A 21943-nucleotide genomic window follows, 5' to 3' on the forward strand; every position below is an offset into this window, starting at 1 on the left:
TAGGGGACACAGGATGAAAGCCTTCTCTGACGAAGGTCTGGGGTGCTGCAGAAGACAAACTAGGTGTTCAGAATTTTTATCAGGCAGGGCTGGTTTAGGAAACTTTCACAGCACCATTTTACTGCGGTTAAAATGACAAGTCATTACATACATCATCTTTTGCAATGCTTCATTTGTTGAATAATCAAATGCAATTGTTGTTCTATTCAATGACCCAAAGATGGTTGTTTTAGACCCCATGCTGAGCGATGTAAGGACTTAATCCTGTGTGGTAATTAGGGGGGCCTGCCTGCCTGCCCGCTGCCTGTAAACGAGCCAGCCTGGATCTGCCTGCTTGGTTAATTGATTGATTTTCCAGCATGGCGCTTGCAGCTCTTTGCCCTGCTCTCATTGCTCATCCAATCAGTCAAGGGCCTGTTCCAGAGGACAGCAGCGCTATATTAAAGCATCATTAGTACTGTGCTCCTCTCCTGGGCCTGTGGCTCAGTACACTGCTCTAGCTCTAGTCCCATGTCCCACYGGCTTGACTGGATGGAGATGGTGTATCTCGGTTGTCTTTCATCAGCCTGTGGATGTTGCCAGTGTATCATTAGAGTTGTTCCAGGTCCCGTGGTTAGCAGCGGTGGAGACCAGTCCAGACCAGTGGCAGTGTTAGTCAGCATGTAGCTGCCCCGTGCCGTGTGCCAGACTGTCTGTGGCTGATGTCTGTGGGCAGCTGTATGGAGAGTCGTGTGTGTGTGTTCTGAATACCTTGTCACTCACAAGGAGACCCTGTAAATCACATTCCTCTCCCCTTGGAGACTGAAGAATGCAGGAAATGCTGTAAAATGCATACTTCGAAAGCCCTTTTAATTCACAACAGACGTGTCTGCTTTACTGRAGGGTTTAGAGGGACATGCTTTCCTTTGAGGGCCCTGTGATGAGAAAGGGTTGAAAATGACCTCGGCTAATAATATCACAGAGGACTGAGGACTTACTGAGGACTGAGGACTTACTGCACCGTTGGTTGGTTGACTGAAAACCGAACTGGTACTTGTGGACATGGAGCTAGTGTTAGGGTTAGGGGGGTTAAGGTTGAGGCTTAGGGTTGAACCGGGATGTGGACATGAAGCTAGGGTTAGGGTTGCTWGGATTGAGGTTAAGGCTGGTGCCTCCTGTAATAAACCTGGGTTCTTTTAAAACATCTCCAGATTTCTAAGGACCAAAGTTTTTTCCCCCTCAATGTCTGCCTAATATAGACGATGTGTTTGTAGTCTATACATACTGCACAAGTCAGTACATCTCCCTATTATCATCCTATTAGATCTACCAATACATTGAGGTGTTGCTAATTTATGACTCGAGTCTCACTAACCCCTTTACTGATACGATTTCATATCCTCAGGCTATTTTCTCGCTTTCATTTCTGAGAGAATAAGGAATTCCAGTGGCAAAAGCTCTCAAAAACCTCAGATCAAACGTATTCTCGGCTGAATTAGCTGTCAGAATAAAATAATTTGTTCCTCAGCGCTAACACTCTGCTTGACGCTTTGTCCCTCCCTGGACCTCACTCTCGCTCTTTCTCTCTCACTCAACTGGTGTGTGTTTTATGTGGTTTCAACAGGCATTTCCTTTGGGCCAATCTGACAATGCTAATGTTGGACTACACGCAYGCTAACTTTTTAAACTGCTCTGTATGCACTCTGCGCTTTTACAAGTGTGTCCTTTCTCATCTGTTTCTGGAGTGAAACGAGTATTGTGTCCATGTCAACATTACAAGCAGGGMCAAGACAGGGTCAGAAGAACCTATTTCAAAGCCTCCATAATCACCTTGAAAGATAGCCGGTGTCTTATAAATGTCTGATATGATAGGATACGGTGTGGAGGACAACTGCTTTGTTGGCAGCAAGGAGAGAGAAAACTTGTGTGGCTTCAAAGAAGAAGGTTTTTCTCTCATATACACTCATATACTTCTAAGATTAAAGGAGATTAAAGGAGAGGTTAACAAAGAACAGTTCAACTCTCTGATGTAGTGGCTACTGTCTATTGTGTCGACTGTCTCCATGTTCAGTTTTGAACCAAGGAGTGGGAAATACAACAACGTACCATTTATATTGTGGGGGGGGGGTTTCTGTACTTTTCTTTTCTAGTAAAGTGTAATATGAAGGCCAATTTGAATTCAATCGGCCTGGTACTGTATATTAGAGACCTAAAACAACGCAACCTAATTTCAAACATGTCATATTCCATGAGAAAAAACACCCATGGTTTGAAATAACTCAACAGACAGGAATTCTGTAAAAAAACAAAAAAACAATATTGTATTTCAGAAAAAATGTACAAAATATATATACATATCCAACACAACAGAGTTGCATGGAAGTATACAAAAAAACTTTGATTCCAAATACTCTATGATATCTTAGTATCCTCGTCATCATCAAGGGCTGCACTGGAGAAAAAGTCATTTGACACTGAAAAGGAGGATCCTTTTTCCCTTTTCGATTTTTCCTAATTCATCACCAAGCGTTAATGGCAATGTTATCACCCCCAGAATATGTATCATATCAAGTATTTGCCTATTCTTTTGAAATTGTTGCTTAATTCCAGTCACAACTTGTCCCCGACACTGAGACGTCACTGTTCATCTCAATAGTCCAACTCAACCAAACAGACAAATAAGACAATGGCTCATATCGAAGACACTGTATGGAAATAGACCTGACATGACTAAATAGATTAGAAAAAGATTTCTTCTGACTCTATTGAATTATTTAATCATTTTTCTCCCATATTTTTTTTTATTTTTTTTAGCAATTTCACTGACAGAATTTTTTAAAATGAGTTTCAAATAAGATCTGAAAGAAAGAATCAAATCATTTTAGATCAAGTCATTTACACTATTTATATATACGTGTGTCTTTAAGATCGAAAAATCCCAAATCCATATCATACAGCAGGACCTGGTTGCATTTCAACGTGAACTGTGTCATATGCTTGTCTTGCATATTCTGCGGCATAGCCAGGCACTTGGTAAACTTGTTTTACTGCAGAACTGTACACTATCTCATGTACAACATTAACAGAATTGTGCTGTGGATTACATTATACTTACTTACTCATCTAAGGCAAAATATGGCTTCTCAATAGATATGAAATCGCCATATTAGCTCCATAATGATACTGTACAGGATAATACAATAAGTAGCACAAACATAGTGGTGTTTTAGCATGAAGTCTTCAGAATCTCATASYTTCCTTAGTCTCTYGTGGRCYTCAAAGTTCTCCAATGAGGTGCTTAGTGTTCAATCACATGGTCAGGAGGACCTCTGCAACAATGTTAACTAGTAGGTTCCCCTCTTGTCATTCACACAGTCAGTTTAAACTCTTGGTGGTAGATAAACTATCGTTCTTAGAGCTTGTGTTGCAATAGGTCATTTCTTTTAACACACGTCCTGGGCCAAATACACCAAGGTAGGTAATGTGTGTTTTACCTGTGTCTGCCTTCAGTGTATTTGGGATCATCCTTATGACATCATGCTGAGGAACTTGTTCTCTTCTGCAAGCGCGGTGAGCAGGGAGCTCATATCGCCGATGGCCATGTTGCTGCCCCCTGCAGGGAGGGGCAGGGAGGGCAGGGTGACAGAGTTCRGGGGGGTGGTGAGTCTGGAGGAGGTCTGGGACAGACTCTGGAGGATYCTGGGGCTGATGGTGCCTGACATCAGGCTGGAGTGGTCCCCGTCATCCAGCATGGTGTCAAAGTCAATCTGGGGCTCCTCTGCCCCTGTCCCATTGGACGAGTCCACCGTACTAGAGACCTGGTTGCTTACTCCCGGTGAGGTCATGGCGGTCTCAGTGCTGTCTGAGGGACATTGAAGAACGTCCACTACTGATGATGTCATCATCTGCATATTGACGTTTCCGTTTGGCTCAAACACGTGTATCTGTCCTGTGTAGAACATAACATTGCTGTCTGTGTTGTTGCCATTGCTGCAGTGATTGCCAATTGAGTTTTGTCGCTGCATTGTCATTGACCCTGAATGCTGTCTGCTTAGAGACTTAGGTTCTGTGGGCGGTCTTGGCTGGAGGAGTATTTGACCTCCATTTTGGATGGGATGCTGAACCTGGGACGCTATATTATAGTTCTGTGAGATCATCCGTGAAGAATTCACACCGCTATCCTTAAATGTGACTTGAGACGATTGACTCCCCCCTGGCTGCGCCCCCAGCCGGCTGTTCTGCGTGTCTACAGTGTGCACTGTCTGTTGTTGTTTACCGTTTTGGCTCAACATACCCAGAGTGCCACCAACTGCCATACTACTACAGGAGGACCGCTGGTTAGTGTTAGCATCGCTAGGACCAAGACCCTGGTTAAACCCATACCCGAGACTCACTGGTTCATTGAGGTTAGCATTAGCGGGCTGCTGTTGCTGTAGGCTCTGTTGCTGGACACAGCTCAGCCTCGAGTCATCCTTATGCTGCTCTATGTATCTCCCCTGCTGGGCTGCGTGAGCCAGGTTGTGGTTAATCTGTGCAATGTGTTGGTTGGAGTTAAGATTCTGCTTCTGGAACGAGACAAAGTTCTGTTTCTGTTGGACCATGTCAAGGTTTGGGTTGCTTCGACCGAACGGCAGCTGTTGGGTTGGGTTGTGAAGAGCTTCCACAGTACCTGAGCTGACCTCGTTCCACTGCACCGGCATGGTGCTCGTCTTACTGGGTGAGGAGGGGAAAGACTGCGGCGGATGGCCTGGGCTTAGGGCACAGGAGAGGCGCATGGTTTGTGGTGCAGACGAGGGGTTCATATTCATATTGGTGTCCACCACAGCCATCCTTTGCTGGTGGTAAAACTGCTGTTGCTGCTGGGGGTTAGGGTTTATTGTGTTTCCATGGAAACCACATTGTGCTTGTCGGTTGTACCCGTTGGCACAGTCTGACTCTCCAGCTCCGCCCTGAGAGGCGATGTAGTGAACGACGTCATCAGGAAGTACCATCATCTCCTCCTCACTGTTGTTGCGACTACCGCTCATGTCGCCGGCCATGGTCTCRATGGCCACGTTCTCAGAGATGCTGGGCGGCCGGGGGCAGTAAGGGTATCGCTGCAGACTGCCGTCGGAGCGCGGCTGGTGGCGCCGTTCGGCTGCAGACAGGGCCTGGTTGGGCTGGGAGGCGTGTGGGTGGAGGTTCTGCATGTTACCCATGCTGTTGTAGCGCTGCACCTGAGGCTGATGGGACAGCGGGTCCAGGGACGGCGGTCGGGGGACGGGGTCGCTAGCCCGACGGGGAATGTTGGACGGAGCTTCGTGGGGCATCATGCTGCGGCCGTTATAGCCTCCCATATCGCCGCTGCAGCGCCTGGGAACACCACTGGGGGCAATGGGGTTGAAGGAGGAGTAACCAGACGACGAGTCTCCCTGGGAAGCATCCCTGTAGAGGGCCATGCAGGTCTTGAGACTCATCCTCTCCATGTTGGGTAGAGGTGTGGGTGGGGCTCCACCTGTAGCCGCCGCATATTTAGCCTTGAGGTGGTAGTGCTGGGCGGGGGTGAGGCTGAGGTGACTGGGCAGCCCTCCCCCTCCTCCACCACCTCCACACTGGCTGGCGTCGCTGGACCTCCGGGACAGGTCTGTAGAGATGGGGTCGTAGGAGCCGGTGGAGCTGATGTTGTTGTGGCGGTGGCCACTGAACGTGGAGGCGTCGCTGGAGCGGCGGCTGTGGTGGCAGGGGGAGATGCCAGAGGAGCGCCGGCTGATGTAGGCAGAGGAGACGGTGCTGGTGGTGCTGTCCCTGCGCTCCATCAGATGGTCCAGCTGGTTCAGGACAGTCACCTTACTGGAACACAGCTCACTGAGGCTGAGGAACGATCCAGGCCCACCACCCATGTTTCCTCTCTCCAGAAGGGACCCTGAAGACAAGAAAAATGGATTTCACACAGGAGAAATATAGTCTGAGTAGTTTTCTGAATGTACTGAATACTCAAAAAGGATAATTATGAAAACACTGGTTACTTCTTTCTTTTTATGCTCACTCACCGTTTGCTGGTATGGGCGGTAGCTTGGTGTTCTGGACTGGAGGAGATGGATGATGATTGGCCCACTGGCAGGAGTCCCTCACCGTCTTCAGTTTCTCCTTCTTCAGGTGTTCTAGTCTGTGGATGTGGCTGGGGCCTAGGTGTTGACGTAGGTGGAGGCCCACCCCGACCCCTGCTGTCCCAGACCAGAGGCCAGAGAAGGAGGAGTCCATGAGGGGCCCTGAGGGGTCGTCCAGCCCAGTCAGGTCCCCCATGCTMCCCCCGCRGCTYTGGAGGGCCATCTCTARTCCACTGTCATGGTTGGTGGAACTGCCAAGTGGCGACGGCTCGCTGCTACATGACGACTGACCACCAGGGCTGGACTGATACATCTAGAGAGAGAGAGAGGGGAGGGAAGGAGAGAGAGCGAGAGAGTGGAAGAGAGAGAAGCAGAGAGAGACAACATGTTTATAAACTATCTAAAGAGGAAAGGGATCACCATCTAACGAAGAGAAAGTAGAACAGTGATAACATAACAACATAAAGGAGATGTACAGTGAATCATGCAAGTTCTTTTCTCCACAACTTTAATTGTAAATAACGAGTGTTGGTTGGGGTGGCTACAGATTATAGCTCCCTTAAGACCGTCTGTGAATTAGAAATGGGAGAGATGAAAGGATGCTTGAGTACATGCTAAGCCGGCACACGGGGCTATGAATCTATGGCTCTCTGGGTTGTTGGGCTCCCCAGTCCCTCTTTAGGGTGTACAGTCTGTGGACTTAAAATTCTGTAATAACTATTATACACATTTTTGGACTGTGTATAATAGTGGCTGTGGCTTGTCATACAGCAGTAGTACATGATGATGAAATGACGGGAGATATTATGAAAGATATTCTGTATTAAACTGAAGCTCAAACTGAAGCTGTGCTCACCTTAGTAATGTCTGTCCTTAAGGAAAAGTTCAAAGAGAAGAGAAATGGAAAGGAAACGTGCAGAGAGTGTTAAATAGGAAGGATAAAAGTTTGTTAGGTAAGATTTGCATGCCATTGTTAGTAGGGGCTCAGACTGAGAAAGTAGAAGGGTATTATCTGACTGCACAAATCTATAAAGTGGCTTAACCATAGATTGGGAGGCACACATTTTTTATTTAACAAGTCAGTTAAGAACAAATTGTTATTTACAATGACGTCCTAGGAACAGTGGGTTAACTGCCTTGTTCGGGGGCAGAACYACAGCTTTTTACCTTGGCAGCTTGGGGATTCGATCTAGCAACCTTTCGGATACTGGCCCAACGCTCTAACCACTAGGCTACCTGCCGCCCCCGTATGGTAAACATAACCGTATGGTAAAACTGTCTGCGTTTGCTGATTTATATTTCCACTTCTACTCCAAATGATCTCTCATTGGATGATAGGCTGCAACACCAAATGATCTCTCATTGGATGACAGGCTGCAACCCCAAAATGATCTCTCATTGGATGATAGGCTGCAACGCCAGATGATCCCTTACCACAGAGTTCTCCGTCTTGATAGACGTGACCTGCAGGTAGTCCTCCGTGCCTCTCGAGGTGCTGTCCATCTTCTCCTCCATGCCCCGGCCTGTCTCGTTCTCTCCATTCTCTTTGGGTGGCATGGGTCTGCTGGGCGGCAGGTCGCTGCGCTGTTTCTTGGTGATGTGGGCCTCTGGTCCGTGGACTGTCTTCACGTGCTTCCTGAGAGAGCTGGGGTCCGTGTAGCGCTTCGTACACCCGGGGACTTTACACACGTAGGGTTTCTGTGGATACAAGTGTATTTATTTCACCTTTATTTATGAAGGTTATACTCAGAGAGATAAAATACATTACAATAGAGACATGTCATGTACATCTACAGTTGAAGTAGGAAGTTTACTTACACTTAGGTTGGAGTCATTAAAACTCTTTTTTCAACCACTCCACAAATTTTTTGTTAACAAACTATAGTTTTGGTCGGTTAGGACATCTACTTTGTGCATGACACAAGTAAATTTTCCAACAATTGTTTACAGACAGATTATTTCACGTATCACAATTCCAGTGGGTCAGAAGTTTACATACACTAAGTTGACTGTGCCTTTAAACAGCTTGCAAAATTCCAGAAAATTATGTTATGGCTTTAGAAGCTTCTGATAGGCTAATTGACATCATTTGAGTCAATTCGAAGTGTACCTGTGGATGTATTTCAAGGCCTACCTTCAAACTCAATGCCTCTTTGCTTGACATCATGGGAAAATCAAAAGAAATCAGCCAAGACCCCAGAAAATAAATTGTAGACCTCCTCAAGTCTGGTTCGTCCTTGGGAGCAATTTCCAAACGCCTGAAGGTACCACATTCATCTGTACAAACAATAGTATGCAAGTATAAACACCATGGGACCACGCAGCATTCATACTGCTCAGAAGGGGACACGTTCTGTCTCCTGGAGATGAACGTACTTTGGTGAGAAAAGTGCAAATCAATCCCAGAACAACAGCAAAGGACCCTGTGAAGATCCTGGAGAAAACAGGTACAAAAGTATCTATATCCACAGTAAAACGAGTCTTATATCGACATAACCTGAAAGGACGCTCAACAAAGAAGAAACCACTGCTTCAAAACCGCCATAAAAAAGCCAGACTACGGTTTGCAACTGCACATGGGGACAAAGATCATACTTTTGAAGAAATGTCCTCTGGACTGATGAAACAAATATAGAACTGTTTGGCCATAATGACCATCGTTATGTTTGGAGGAAAAAGGGGGTGGCTAACAAGCCGAAGAACACCATCCCAACCGTGAAGGACGGGGGTGGCAGCATCATGTTGTGGGGGTGCTTTGCTGCAGGAGGGACTGGTGCACTTCACAAAATAGATGGCATCATGAGGCAGGAAAATGATGTGGATATATTGAAGCAACATCTCAAGACATCAGTCAGGAAGTTAAAGCTTGGTCGCAAATGGGTCTTCCAAAAGGACAATAAACCCAAGCATACTTCCAAAGTTGTGGCAAAATGGCATAAGGACAACAAAGTCAAGGTATTGGAGTGGCCATCACAAAGCCCTCACCTCAAACCTATAGACAATTTGTGAGCAGAACTGAAAAAGCGTGTATGAGTAAGGAGGCCTACAAACTCAGATGCACCAGCTCTGTCAGGAGGAATGGGCCAAAATTCACCCAACTTATTGTGTGAAGCTTGTGGAAGGCTCCCTGAAACATTTGACACAATTTAAAGGCAATGTTACCAAATACTAATTGAGTGTATATAAACTTCTGACCCAATGGAAATGAGATGAATTTTTTTAAAGCTGAAATAAATCATTCTCTCTACTATTAATCTGACATTTCACATTCTGAAAATAAAGTGCTGATCCTAACTGACCTAAGACAGGGAATTTTTACTAGGATTGAATGTCAGGAATTGTGAAAAACTGCGTTTAAATGTATTTGGCTAAGGTGTATGTAAACTTCCGAAACGATTTACAGTTCACTGAGTGTATACATTTAAATGTGGCCCCAGCGGGAAGCAAACCGACAACCCTGGCYTTGTTACCACCACACTCTTACCAAGTGAGCCACACAGGATCCAGAGGGAGATGAATATCATGCAGTTCATATTCTGTTTAATAACATTCAAATACATGKCTGGGAATTAGAATATCCATCCCCTCCTACTTACTCAGATTAGCTGTGACTAGCTGTTGTTGTAAACACGCAATTAGAGTGTATAAATTATGTATGTAAGACCAGTGGGTTCTGCTTACAGCCACGGAGTAACACTAAGATTTATATGGTTCCCAGTAATAAAGTTAGTTATATTGGTGGGATGGATCCAGGTCTTGTTTTTCATCCCGAGGGGTGTGTGTGTGTGTGTGTGTGTGTGTGTGTGTGTGTGTGTGTGTGTGTGGTGTGTGTGTGTGTGTGTGTGTGTGTGTGTGTGTGTGTGATCCATGGGATGTGCTCTCCCCCTACACTTCTCTCCTCTATCTCCTGATGGATAGGCCAGTAGGAGGCTTGAACGGTTCCAGGGTTCATTTTGTATTGGTGATCTGCAGGTGGTCTGGATCTCCATAAGGATGCCTACGCTTGATTCACACTAATGCTTGTGGGGCTGCCACAGCTCATTAGTTCGTACTCATTATTTACTCACACACACGCCATACACACACACACACACACACACACACACACACACACACACACACACACACACACACACACACACACACAACACACACACCACACACACACACGACACACACACACACACACACACACACACACACACACACACACCACACACGCACGGCGTGGTTTAATGCGGCAAGTATAGACATCCAAGAACAATCCGTGCGTGATGAGAAAAAGTCCACACATCTCATTTCAGCCTGAATATGTAAAAGGCAGATTGAAGACATGTACGTCCGTTGCTTCTCTTGATGCCACAATCTTTTGGCCCAGGACCTTACAGTAAGTCACAAAAGGTAGAAGAGTATTGATCCTATGGATGTCTGTCTAAGAGAATATCTAATGGACTCCATAAGTGAGTCTGTCTGAAGTCRTGGCAGGGCAGAATGGAGCTGCAGTGCCGTGCAGTGTGGGAGCGTGTCTGCATCCAAAATGGCACCCTATTGCCTGCATAGTGCGCACCGATTCTGACCAGGGCCCTGAAAGTAGTGCATTATGAAGGGAATAGGGTGGTGTTTGGGAGGCAGCCCCAGTAGGACCTCAATGAAGTGTGTGTGTGTGCGTGTGCGCACCTCGTTGGAGTGTGTGCGGTTCTGGTGCTTGGCTCTGTCCGAGGCGTTGGAGAAGGCTTTGTTGCATCCCTCGTGGTCACACACATATGGTTTTTCCCCGGTGTGAGATCGCAGGTGGGTCTTCAGATTCTCCAGGCGAGAATAGGCCTTACAGCAGCCCTCAAACTGCAAGAGAGAGAAAGGAAAACACCATAGCAGTCAAACAGTGTATTTGTACACATCTATCCTTGTTTTCCATTTCTGTTTAATTTCTATAAAGATGACCTTTGCAATTATTGTGTAATGAATGACACTCTGGTGTGGAGGCATGTACAGCACATTCAGAAAGTATTCAGACCCCTTGTCTTTTTCCACATTTTGTTACGTTACAGCCTCATTCTAAAATGGATTAAATGAAAACAATTCCTCAGCAATCTACACACAACACCCCATAATGACAAAGCAAAAACAGGTTTTGGGATTTTTTAGCAGATTTATCAAAAATAAAAAAACAGATATTCCTTATTTACATACGTATTCAGACCCTTTGCTATGAGACTCGAAATTTAACATCCCATTTCCATTGATCATCCTTGAGTTGTTTCTACAACTTCATTGGAGTCCACCTGTGGGAAATTCAATTGATTGGACATGATTTGGAAAGACACACACCTGTCTATATAAGGTCCCACAGTTGACATGGCTTGGCTTGCCCCCCCCCCCAGCGCTTGAGGGCGCCAGGCTGCCCTGCATTGCGCACTCCTATCATCCATTGCGTACACCTGCCTTCCCTCGTCACCTGCAGTGATGTTGGACTGACCTGGACTCACCCATCACCTGTTGTTACCTCCCCTATATTTGTCTGTTCCCAGCTCTGTTCCCCGCTGCTGCATTAGTTGTTTTTTGTTTGTGTTACCTGTTTGCTGACGCTGACGCTTTTCCTGTCTCGTTCCATGTCCTTATTTATTAAATGTTTTACTCCCCGTACCTGCTTCGTCTCTCCAGCGTCATCTCATGTGACACACAGTGGCCTCCATCATTCTTAAATGGAAGKAGTTTGGAACCACCAAGAGTCTTCCTAAAGCTGYCCGCCRGGCCAAACTGAGCAATCAGMGAAGAAAGCCTTTGGTCAGGGAGGTGACCAAGAACCTGATGGTCACTCTGACAGAGCTCCWGAGTTCCTCTGTGGAGATGGGAGAAACTTCCAGGTCAACCATCTCTTCAGCACTGCACTAGGCCTTTATGGTAGAGTGGCCAGACGGAAGCCACTCCTCAGTAAAAGGCACATGAGAGCCCGCTTGGAGTTTGGCTGTAATCGCTGCCAAAGGTGCTCCAACAAAGTATTGAGTAAAGGGTCTGAATACTTATGTAAATGTGATATTTCTGTATACATTTGCAAAAATGTCAAAAAATCTGTTTTTGTTTTGTCATTATGGGGTATTGTGTGTAGATTGATGAAAAAACTATTGAATACATTTTAGAACAAGGCTGTATCGTAACAAAATGTGAAGGAGTCTGAATACTTTCTGAATGCACTGTACATAGTCACCAATCCTAACTTCAGAAACAAATCTCCCCTTGACATCAGTGCATGATTTATGTGAAAAGTTAAGGATTTGGCCTGAAGAGAGAACATCTTAGATGTTGTACATGAGGGACTTACAYTACAGTACCGTAGAGGATATATCTAGGTCTTACTGTAAGAAGGACCCATTGCCCTTACATGATATAATGGTAATAACAGCTGGAACTACTAACATACACCCTACTAACCAGCTTAGGGATATCCTCTATGCGAATATGTAATGTAATCAAACTGGGAGCACATTTTTCTTTCTTTTCTAGAATGATCACGTGAAATATTGAGAAAAGCCCAAAAGCCCAATCGCAAATGCTCAGCGAAAGGCCGAGCCTGGCGACGATCAGTTACTCACGGTACACTTGTGTGGCTTCTCCCCCGTGTGTCTCCTCATGTGAACCACCAGCATGTACTGGGCCTTAAAGGGCTTCTGCTCCCTGGAACACTCATCCCAGCGGCACACAAACTCCTTCTTCTCCCCGTGGATGTGGTCGTTATTGATGTGCTGTAGGGAGACACGCCGGATGAGACAGTTTAGACCTTTCTGGATCCTACGCCTGATAGACTTGCGGAACCGTCCAGTAACAATCCTAGCCCGAAACACTGGTGTCGATCTAAGGGATTGGATAGGAGTGTGTAAAGGTTGGAGTGTAAAAGCAACAGTCATTCGATTGTAGTAATTATTTTACATCTACATAAGTGCCTAAGGGCAAGGGTCAAGGTTTTCTTTCTTGCAGGGCCTGTAAGCTCTCCTGTTGTTAATAAGGTTTAGATACAGTTTTTCCTACAATTCCTGAACATTAATCCTAGTAAAAATTCCCTGTCTTAGGTCAGTTAGTATCACCACCTTTTATTTTTTTCATCACATTCCAGTGGGGCAGAAGTTTACATACACTCAATTAGTATTTGGTAGCATTGCCTTTAAATTTTTTACTTGGGTCAACGTTCCACAAGCTCCACAATAAGTTGGGTGAATTTTGGCCCATTCTCCTGAAGAGCTGGGTAACTGAGTCAGGTTTGTAGGCTCCTTGCTCGACACGCTTTTTCAGTTCTGCCACAAATTTTCTAGGATTGAGGTCAAGGCTTGTGATGCCACTCCAAAACCTTGACTTGTTGTCCTTAAGGCATTTTACCAAACTTTGGAAGTATGCTTGGGGTCATTGTCATTTGAAGACCCATTGCGACAAGCCTTTAACTTCCTGACTGATTGTCTTGAGATGTTGCTTCAATATATCCACACATATCCTTCCTCACGATGCCATCTATTTGTGAAGTGCACCAGTCCCTCCTGAGCAAAGCACCACACAACATGAGCTGACCTCCGCGTACTTCAGGTGGATGGGTGTTCTTCGGCTTGCAGCGTCCCTTGTTCCTCACAACATAACGATGGTATATGGCAAACAGTCTATTTTTTTCATCACACAGAGGGACATTTCCAAAAAGTAGACTTTGTCCCCATGTGCAGTGGCAAACTGTAGTCTGGCTTTGTTATGGCGGTTTTGGGCAGTGGCTTCTTCCTTGCTGAGGGCTTTCAGGTTATGTTGAATAAGGACTCGTTTTACTGTGGATATAGATACTTTTGTACCCGATACTTTTTGCCCTTTGTCTGGGATTGATTTGCTTTCTCACAAAGTACGTTCATCTCTAGGAGACAGAACGCGTCTCCTTCCTGAGCGGTATGATGGCTGTGTGGTCCATGGGGGTTTATACTTGCGTACTATGTTGTACAGATGAACGTGGTACCTTCACCGTTTGGAAATTGCTCCCAAGGATGACCCACCTTGTGGAGCTCTAGCGAATTTTCTTGAGGTCTTGGCTGATTCTTTTGATTTTCCCATGATGTACTGAGGTTTGAAGGTAGGCCTTGAATATACTCACAAGGTACACTCCAGTTGACTCAAATGATGTCAATTAGGCTACAGAAGCTACTAAAGCCATGACATAATTTTCTGGAATTTTCCAAGCTGTTTAAAGGCACAGTCACTTAGTGTATGTAAACGTGACCACTGGAATGTTGATACAGTGAATATAAGTGAATAATCTGTCTGTAAAACAATGTGGGGAAATGATTTGTGTCATGCACAAAGTAGATGTGTAACCGACTTGCCAAAACTATAGTTTCTTAACTTGTAGAGTGGTTGAAAAACGAGTTTTAAGGACTCCAACCGAAGTGTATGTAAACTCCGACTTCAAAGGTATATACTGTATTCTATTCTATTCTACTGTATTTTAGTCTATGCCGCTCCGACATTGCTCGTCCAAATATGATATATTCTTAGTTCCATATGTTATTAGATAATACTTGTTAGATATTACTTGTTAGATACTACTGCACTGTTGGAGCTAGAAACACAAGCATTTCYCTACACCCGCAATAACATCTGCTAAACGTGTATGTGACCAATACAATTTGGTTTTGTTTTGATTGAACGTTTCTCTCCCCACAGAAGTCCCTCTGAGGTTGTCTTTTTTTATTAGGTCTCTACTTGTGTTCTGTTCTGTCTGTCGTTGAGTGTATTTGTACTACTTAGAGAACACACTATCAACTGGAGACCGAGGTTTTCTCTGTGATAGAGGTCTGTTAGAACAAGTSAATTTCAGGTCGTGACAGAGGCAGGAGCAGCCATTTGCCTATCAAAGAAATTAGGAGTAACGCCATCAATCAAAGTTTGCCGTTAACTTTCCGTTTGTCAGACAGGGAAGAGAAAAGATGTGATTGTGTTGTCGGGTACGCACAATTTGCAGTGTGGCTCTGTTAGTCTTTGATAGATGATTTCCACTGGTCTACTTTTTCCACAAGAGGGATTCTACGGTTAGGGAAATTAAATCAATCGTCAAACAGGCAAATGCTCCTTTGCTCCACTCTGTTTGTATGTGTCTAAAGGGGCAGCCTCTCAACACTTTAATTTAATGGAATTGCCCCGTGACGGATTTCCAACTCTCTTATCCAAGATTGATGTGGCATCACCCCGGTTGGCGTGCATAGCCTAGGACAAATGGGTCTGGACAGGAATTGTGCTCTTCCCTCATTAGGGCTGTAGTTTTTAAGTGCAGGGGCCCAGTGAGCGTGGAGGGATTACATCTCAAACACCACCGTTTCCTGGGATCCCTTGATGAGCACATCTGCCGAAATAGACCTAATAACCAGGTAACCAATAGGAGGCTCGGGTTTCAACCATGCACGCTTATAGAGCTAACAAGCATGTATGCATTCACACACACACACGCACACGCACACATACACACACACACACTTCAGTGCCAAGGACCATCATTGTGGTAGCTGAATGCCAGCATATTCCTTAGGCTACTCTCTCTACATGTTGGTTTAATGTCTGGCCCATGATAATTAAGCCAAAGACACGGTTGAGCGTGCGTTGACTGCTCTCTCAGACAAGCAGCTCTTTGTCCGTAACTGCCTAACCTAAACCACCCTGGCCTATCATTAGGAAGGTGTTTGTGTGTGTGTGCCTATCATTAGGAAGGATCTCCGAGAGGTTTAACGTTCAGCTGGAGTGTAACTGTCGGTGACTGAGTGAAACAATGAGGACAGATAATGGAGGCCTTAGTCTGAGCTCCTCTGTGTCACAGTTGCCCCCCCTCTCTCCTCTCTCTCTCTTCTCTTCCTCTCTCATTTATCTCTCTCTCTCTCTCTGTCTGTCCCGTCTCTCTCTTGCTTCAGTGACGGCCTGGAATGCCCCTGCTCGACCAAGACTCTACATGCCAAAAAGTCCAATGGAGTAAAACAATCCCAGTCTCATGGAAGCTAAAAACTTAACTAAGCTTACTTTATGTGAACAACCAATGAATCATCTGACTCTCAGTATCTATCTGGAGGAGAGCATAATAAAACAGGACCCCAGTTGAAGTCTATTGACAAGCCTCAGTCTTAGACAGCACTAAAATATGGACTCTTAAGTCTATTAGAGGTTACTGTGGAAACAGGGAAATCAGGGAGGGGTTAAGGGTTTAGTGTTCCTGGCTGGACGGCTTTATGTTGGGCTTCAGAGYTCAGAGGTTAGGGAGCACATATAGACCAAGAGGTCAATGGGATTTATTCTGGACTTATTCCAGCTGCACTGACAGGCAGACCTCRTCTCTCTCACCACACACTCATCAGATAGCGACCTTCCTCTGCTCTTGGCCCAGGGCCCGGTTTCTTCGTTAGAACCACAGGTAACACACTTAGCCTTAAGGTGCTTTTAGGAAACCGGCTCCAGGTTGGTTGTTTTAAAACAGGCAGGAACATTTTCTGAYCTAGTTAAAGAAAACGGAAATGCTTGTCTGATGCCTGTCCCCTYTCCCGTGTCCCCGTCCCCTCCTTACATGGACCAGTTGTTCCTGCGTGTCGTACTCCTTGGAGCATCCTTCCCAGTGGCAGTTGGTCTCATACACCATCTCTGGCTCATGCTTGCATTCATCTTTATCCAAGTCCTCCTTCAGGTCCAGCATCCCACCTAGATGATCCTGTTAGAGTTAGAACARGAGAAAAGAGAAGAAGAAGACTTTATAGTCCATTCTTTCTTACGGTCTAGGAAATGTGTATTTTACATTTTAACCCAACACAAGCCATTAACACTATTAACTGTTACTGATGTGGGGAGGGGACACCCTGGCATTATCCGAGAGAGCCCAGATTGACTTGACTGGAGGAACAGACAGATGTGTTCATTTTTTTCTGACCAGGCAGGGATTCATTGACACAGCTAAGACAGATCCCAGGCCTGCAGGCCGTGTGCGTGTGTGTGCATGTTTGTGTGACGTGCAGCCCATCCCCGGGTCTCTTCTTTCCCTCTCCACAGCGCCAGCCTCCCACCCTTCCCTGCTCCAATGTGCTGACTGCAGCATGTTTATCTCTGCACCTCGCCACTATCTTCATCAATTCTACTGGCCCCAAGACGACTATGTACACCACCATCCCCATGCATCAAACCTGCCTCTGAGTCAAAGAGGAGGGCTCCGCAAATTTGTCCAAAAGAGAGAGAGAGAGAGAGTGAAAGAGAGAGCGAGGGAGAGAGAGAAAAAAGAACCTCAGATGACAATAACGTCTGGCCAATATTTCATTGAAATGAAGTGCTGTGGCACAGTTTACAGCGGCCAGGGAGAAAAGAAGAGAGGGAGGAACAAACGAATGGATGCAAAGCTCTTATCACGCAGAGTTTTTCTTCTTTCAGCCGTAGCAGAGAAAGAATCGGGGTCAGGGGACTGGCTGGTTCCCAGGGGTCTGTGTCAATTCAGGACAGAGGAGTATTTGGGCAGAGGAAAGGAAGCAAAGGAAACTGTTTTTTTTCTTCATCAGTTGCAAAGGATTGATCATTTTTTAATTGCCCACAACATATCATTCTCTTTAGATCCTATCAGCCCGTACGTCTCACTTCTTGTACAGGGCAACAAAGTTCATCATGACAACTGATTTATAAAGTAGTAGAGCCTAATCCCATTCTTACCGGAGAACATGGGGACAGTGGCCTCGGACACTCCACCTCTGTCTTCACCTTTGACCTCTTGGTGATCATGGGATTGACTGTACTGCTCACTGCCGAGTCCCCACTTGTGTTCTGGAYTGGAGGAGCGGAGAGAATAGGAGAGGAGARGAGATGAGAGGAGGGGAGAGAGGAGAGGAAGGGAGAGAGGAGAAGAGAGGAGAGGAGTGGAGAGAAGAAAAGAAAAGAGAAGAAAAGATAGGGGTTAATACAGGGCTCGAGTCAAATAGACATTCATATATCAGAGTTGAGCCACCACAGAGACTAAACAATTTTGAGTGTTTTGTGATGAGAGGGTGGAGTACAGTACGAAAACATCCCATCCATCTACAGAGTGAGCCCACTGCCTGGGGCTTCAGTGTAAACCTCAGGTGACTCCTGGAGAAACTTTGGAGACGAGAGTAGGCACACCCCACCACCTACCCAGTTAATGCTTCACAATAAGCTAACACAGGCCGTATCTGGCAGTTGACTTTAATAGTCATGCTAGACTGTGATTCTGGGATTGCACTAAACCACAGCAAAGTGTTCCTAATCAGAGGAAGACTTTGTTTCTCCTCAGTATCCCTCTGTGTTTACTGTGGTCTGTAACAGAAACGTGGGGTTGGGATCGTGTGTGTTTGGACAATGAGGTTTAACGTCCCCAATCCCCTTATTCATGGGTATGGAGTTTACCTTACGAAGGGGCATTTCAGTGAATGGTATGATAAGAACCACAGAGACAACCACAAACCACAGTGGACGTATACAATGGATGAGGGAAAGGGACAGCGGTATTTATGTTTTAAATCATCTTAAAACAAGTTCACTGAGAACACAAACAAACAGAAGAAAATTGTACGGCTATAGACGTCATGCTGGTTTGATTTGAGCATCCCACACAATACCAGGATTTCCAGAAGGCCACAGGGCAAGGCTCACATTTGGCGGTTATGGATAATGAGAAGATCTACCTCGTACCAGACAATTTAGGTACAGTTCAGGAAGAAGATTGACAAACTGAAGGAAAAAGTCTCCACACATCAAAGCTGGTTTGCATACCACCATTACCAAAGAAGAAGAGCAGTCTCACCTTTGACTGTGAGCCATTGTTGTGGTTGTGTGAGGAGGGGGGCAGAGAGGAGAGACCCAGGGCAGACTGGCGACTGGAGAAGGTGGGTGGGGGCTGGATGAGAGGAGGGGTGTGCCCGAACACACTCAGGCCTCTCTGCTGGGACAGGAGCTGCTGGTAGGCCATGGGGTTGATGTGGTGGGGGAAGGTAAAGGACGGACTGGAACACAAGACAATAATGCACATGAGAGATATGTCTCTTATCTCCACCTGTGACACAAAATTCCACTTTCAACCCAGCTAGCCTAGAGGTTTAGTGTCTTGGGCCAGTAACTGAAAGGTTGCTGGTTTGAATCCCTGAGCCAACTAGGTGAAAAATATATCGATGTGCCCTTGAGTAAGGCACATAACCCTAATTGCTCCTGTAAGTGTCTGCTAAATGACTAAAATGTAACTCACACGTCACAACTTTTCACCTGAACCCAATGTTAGTCATGTATAAGACTGTGGCGGCCATGAAGTTCTGTCAGCCGGTGATTGTCTTTTTTWAAATTTGTAATTTATTTAAAAAATGTATCCCCTTTTCTCCCCAATTTTCGTGGTATCCAATCGCTAGTAATTACTATCTTGTCTCATCGCTTACAACTCCCGTACGGGCTCGGGAGAGACGAAGGTCGAAAGCCACGCGTCCTCCGAAGCACAACCCAACCAAGCCGCACTGCTTCTTAACACAGCGCGCCTCCAACCCGGAAGCCAGCCGCACCAATGTGTCGGAGGAAACACCGTGCACCTGGCCCCCTTGGTTAGCGCGCACTGCGCCCGGCCCGCCACAGGAGTCGCTGGAGCGCGATGAGACAAGGATATCCCTACCGGCCAAACCCTCCCTAACCCGGACGACGCTAGCCCAATTGTGCGTCGCCCCACGGACCTCCCGGTCGCGGCCGGCTGCGACAGAGCCTGGGCGCGAACACAGAGACTCTGGTGGCGCAGCTAGCACTGCGATGCAGTGCCCTAGACCACTGCTCCACCCGGGAGGCCCTCAGCCGGTGATTGTCAAGCAAATAACTGTCGGTCTCACGGTAATTGAACATTAATTAACATAAACACATTTAGCATCTCCTGGCTTCCACACATAGTCTACAAGCCACTGATGCAGACCATTGGAACATCTACATTTTAAAATGTCTAATAAATCTATTTAATATAGCCTACACCATCACAATAAATCCATTATTTATTTTAGACAGGTCTAAAGAAACATGATATGAAGGAAAAGTAGTCTATTTCAGAAGAACAGAATAGCATACTCTGAGTTGTCCTGATGTTAGGCCCTGATCTGGCTATGTTATATGGCTGTGGGCTACACTAGTTCATTTAGCAGACAAGATTTGCTTAGAATTCCATAGCATTTTTTACATTATTTTGTAGTATGAAGAATACAATTGAACATAGCTGAATAAAATAGAAAGGATATTTTCTCCAAACCATTTGAGGGAGTGCACACGTGGCTATTCTGTGTTGAGTTGTTAACAAATAAACAGGTCCTCCTATGCTTAATTTAGAGTTATATTAGTTGTGATACAAACGTTGGGCTATATGTTTGGATTTTTAATACATTCTAAGGCTGCATACTGCGACTCCAATGATGATTTGAAAAAACTTGCATGAAAGGCATGAGCTCTGCTTTGTTTTTTACGCAGGTTGTACACACTTCATCAGTCTCTCATTCACAATTTGACAAGAACTTGATCATGCCTTACATTTCCCAGCTGCATCCCCTTTGTGTGGCCGTAATGCCCCCTAACAAATCCATGCCTTTTGCGGCCCAAGTGGCCGTTGTGCCGTTGGGCTGAATATAATAATTATAATTCCCTTCTCCCGGCTCCTTGCTGAAGCACCTCTCACTCACATGGCTCTCTGTCAAGTAATCAGGTTTTTCTCACAGGCTACAAGTGAAGACAGACACATCGGGAACTCAACTACGCGCGTCCTTATCCAATTCCGAGCCGCATATTGAAGATATTGGAAGAACTGTCCACATTTACTTTTCGTCAGCCTAACGAGTATTGAGTAACTAATAAACATCAAAAGCACTATCCTATGTCAACCTACTATCCCCCATAGTACAAAAGTTTACATATTCTATTCTGTGCGAGAAATAAATATTCCAAACATAGTCTTGGACACTAGCATAAAAAAACAGTTTAAGCAATGAGCCTTATACAACAGATGAGAACGTTTAGCTTAAAAAAGGCAATTTATTCACATTATAAGCMCAGAAATGTGCACATGGCAGTAGGCTATCAGTGCGAATGTTCCATAGGCAGGAAAACACCATTCTCAAAAGTGGCCACAAATGCGATTATGCATGTAATGCTTTTATCATCAAGGTGCATTTTTATGGTGAAAATGACCTTCCCCAAACTTGAAACTATGCCAGTTAGGCTCCACGCCCGTTGTAAAGCGGATTAATGTGCTTCATTTTATGAAGTTATTTGGCCACTTTAGTTGTGATACAATCTTTATCAAAATATATAGGCCTATGGGATAGGCCTTATGGGTCTCCCGGTCGGGACACAGCCTGAGATCAAACCTGGGTCTGTAGTGACTAGTTACTGGCTAGGGTACCTGATGCCTCCAACAGAGAGGTGTCCGTAGGAGCTGCTGGCTGCAGAGCTGGAGCGTGAGTTGTTGATGTAAGCCACCAGAGAGTTGGGTGAGGTACGGATCATGGTCTGCAGGTCGATGCTGGCGTCCGAGAGAGGAGAGATGGACAGGGCTCGCTTTCTGTTCAGCCTGTGGGTCAGTCTGGGACTGGAGAACCGTGGCACTGTGGAAAAAAATAACACACAGACACATACAGACCGTTAGCCTGACAACCTCTGAACTTCTCCTCTCAGCTGGGCATAGTTGCATCTGATTCAAGTATGCAGAGACTTATTGTCATAGTTTGCATATACTGTATACGTACATGTGTGACGCACACAAAATGTATGGTCACATTCGTGTTTATGTATTGTTTCTTTGTATTGGGGAAGAATGCTTTTACTGAATTGTCAGTCCACCAAGGTTTCSCCATTGCTATGCGTTGATACTACTGTTGGCCAGT

At 45.5% G+C, this 21943-nt stretch overlaps 1 protein-coding gene across 1 annotated transcript in view; it reads right to left on the reverse strand.

The window, feature by feature from the left end:
- Nucleotides 1-2366: 2366 nt before the first annotated feature.
- LOC111970933 (zinc finger protein GLI4-like) overlaps nucleotides 2367-21943 on the reverse strand; it is a 75071-nt gene continuing 55494 nt past the window's right edge. Inside the window, exons 5-13 of the mRNA XM_023997701.2 lie at nucleotides 21463-21664; nucleotides 18856-19054; nucleotides 17748-17858; nucleotides 16627-16767; nucleotides 12656-12805; nucleotides 10743-10907; nucleotides 7500-7763; nucleotides 6009-6378; nucleotides 2367-5881 (exon numbers count right to left, since the gene is read on the reverse strand). Coding sequence (XP_023853469.1) covers nucleotides 3507-5881; nucleotides 6009-6378; nucleotides 7500-7763; nucleotides 10743-10907; nucleotides 12656-12805; nucleotides 16627-16767; nucleotides 17748-17858; nucleotides 18856-19054; nucleotides 21463-21664 — 3977 coding nt within the window. The 3' untranslated portion in view covers nucleotides 2367-3506. The remainder of the gene's footprint in view (nucleotides 5882-6008; nucleotides 6379-7499; nucleotides 7764-10742; nucleotides 10908-12655; nucleotides 12806-16626; nucleotides 16768-17747; nucleotides 17859-18855; nucleotides 19055-21462; nucleotides 21665-21943) is intronic.

The sequence above is a fragment of the Salvelinus sp. IW2-2015 genome, linkage group LG12, assembly GCF_002910315.2.
Source record: "Salvelinus sp. IW2-2015 linkage group LG12, ASM291031v2, whole genome shotgun sequence".
NCBI lineage: Eukaryota > Metazoa > Chordata > Actinopteri > Salmoniformes > Salmonidae > Salvelinus > Salvelinus sp. IW2-2015.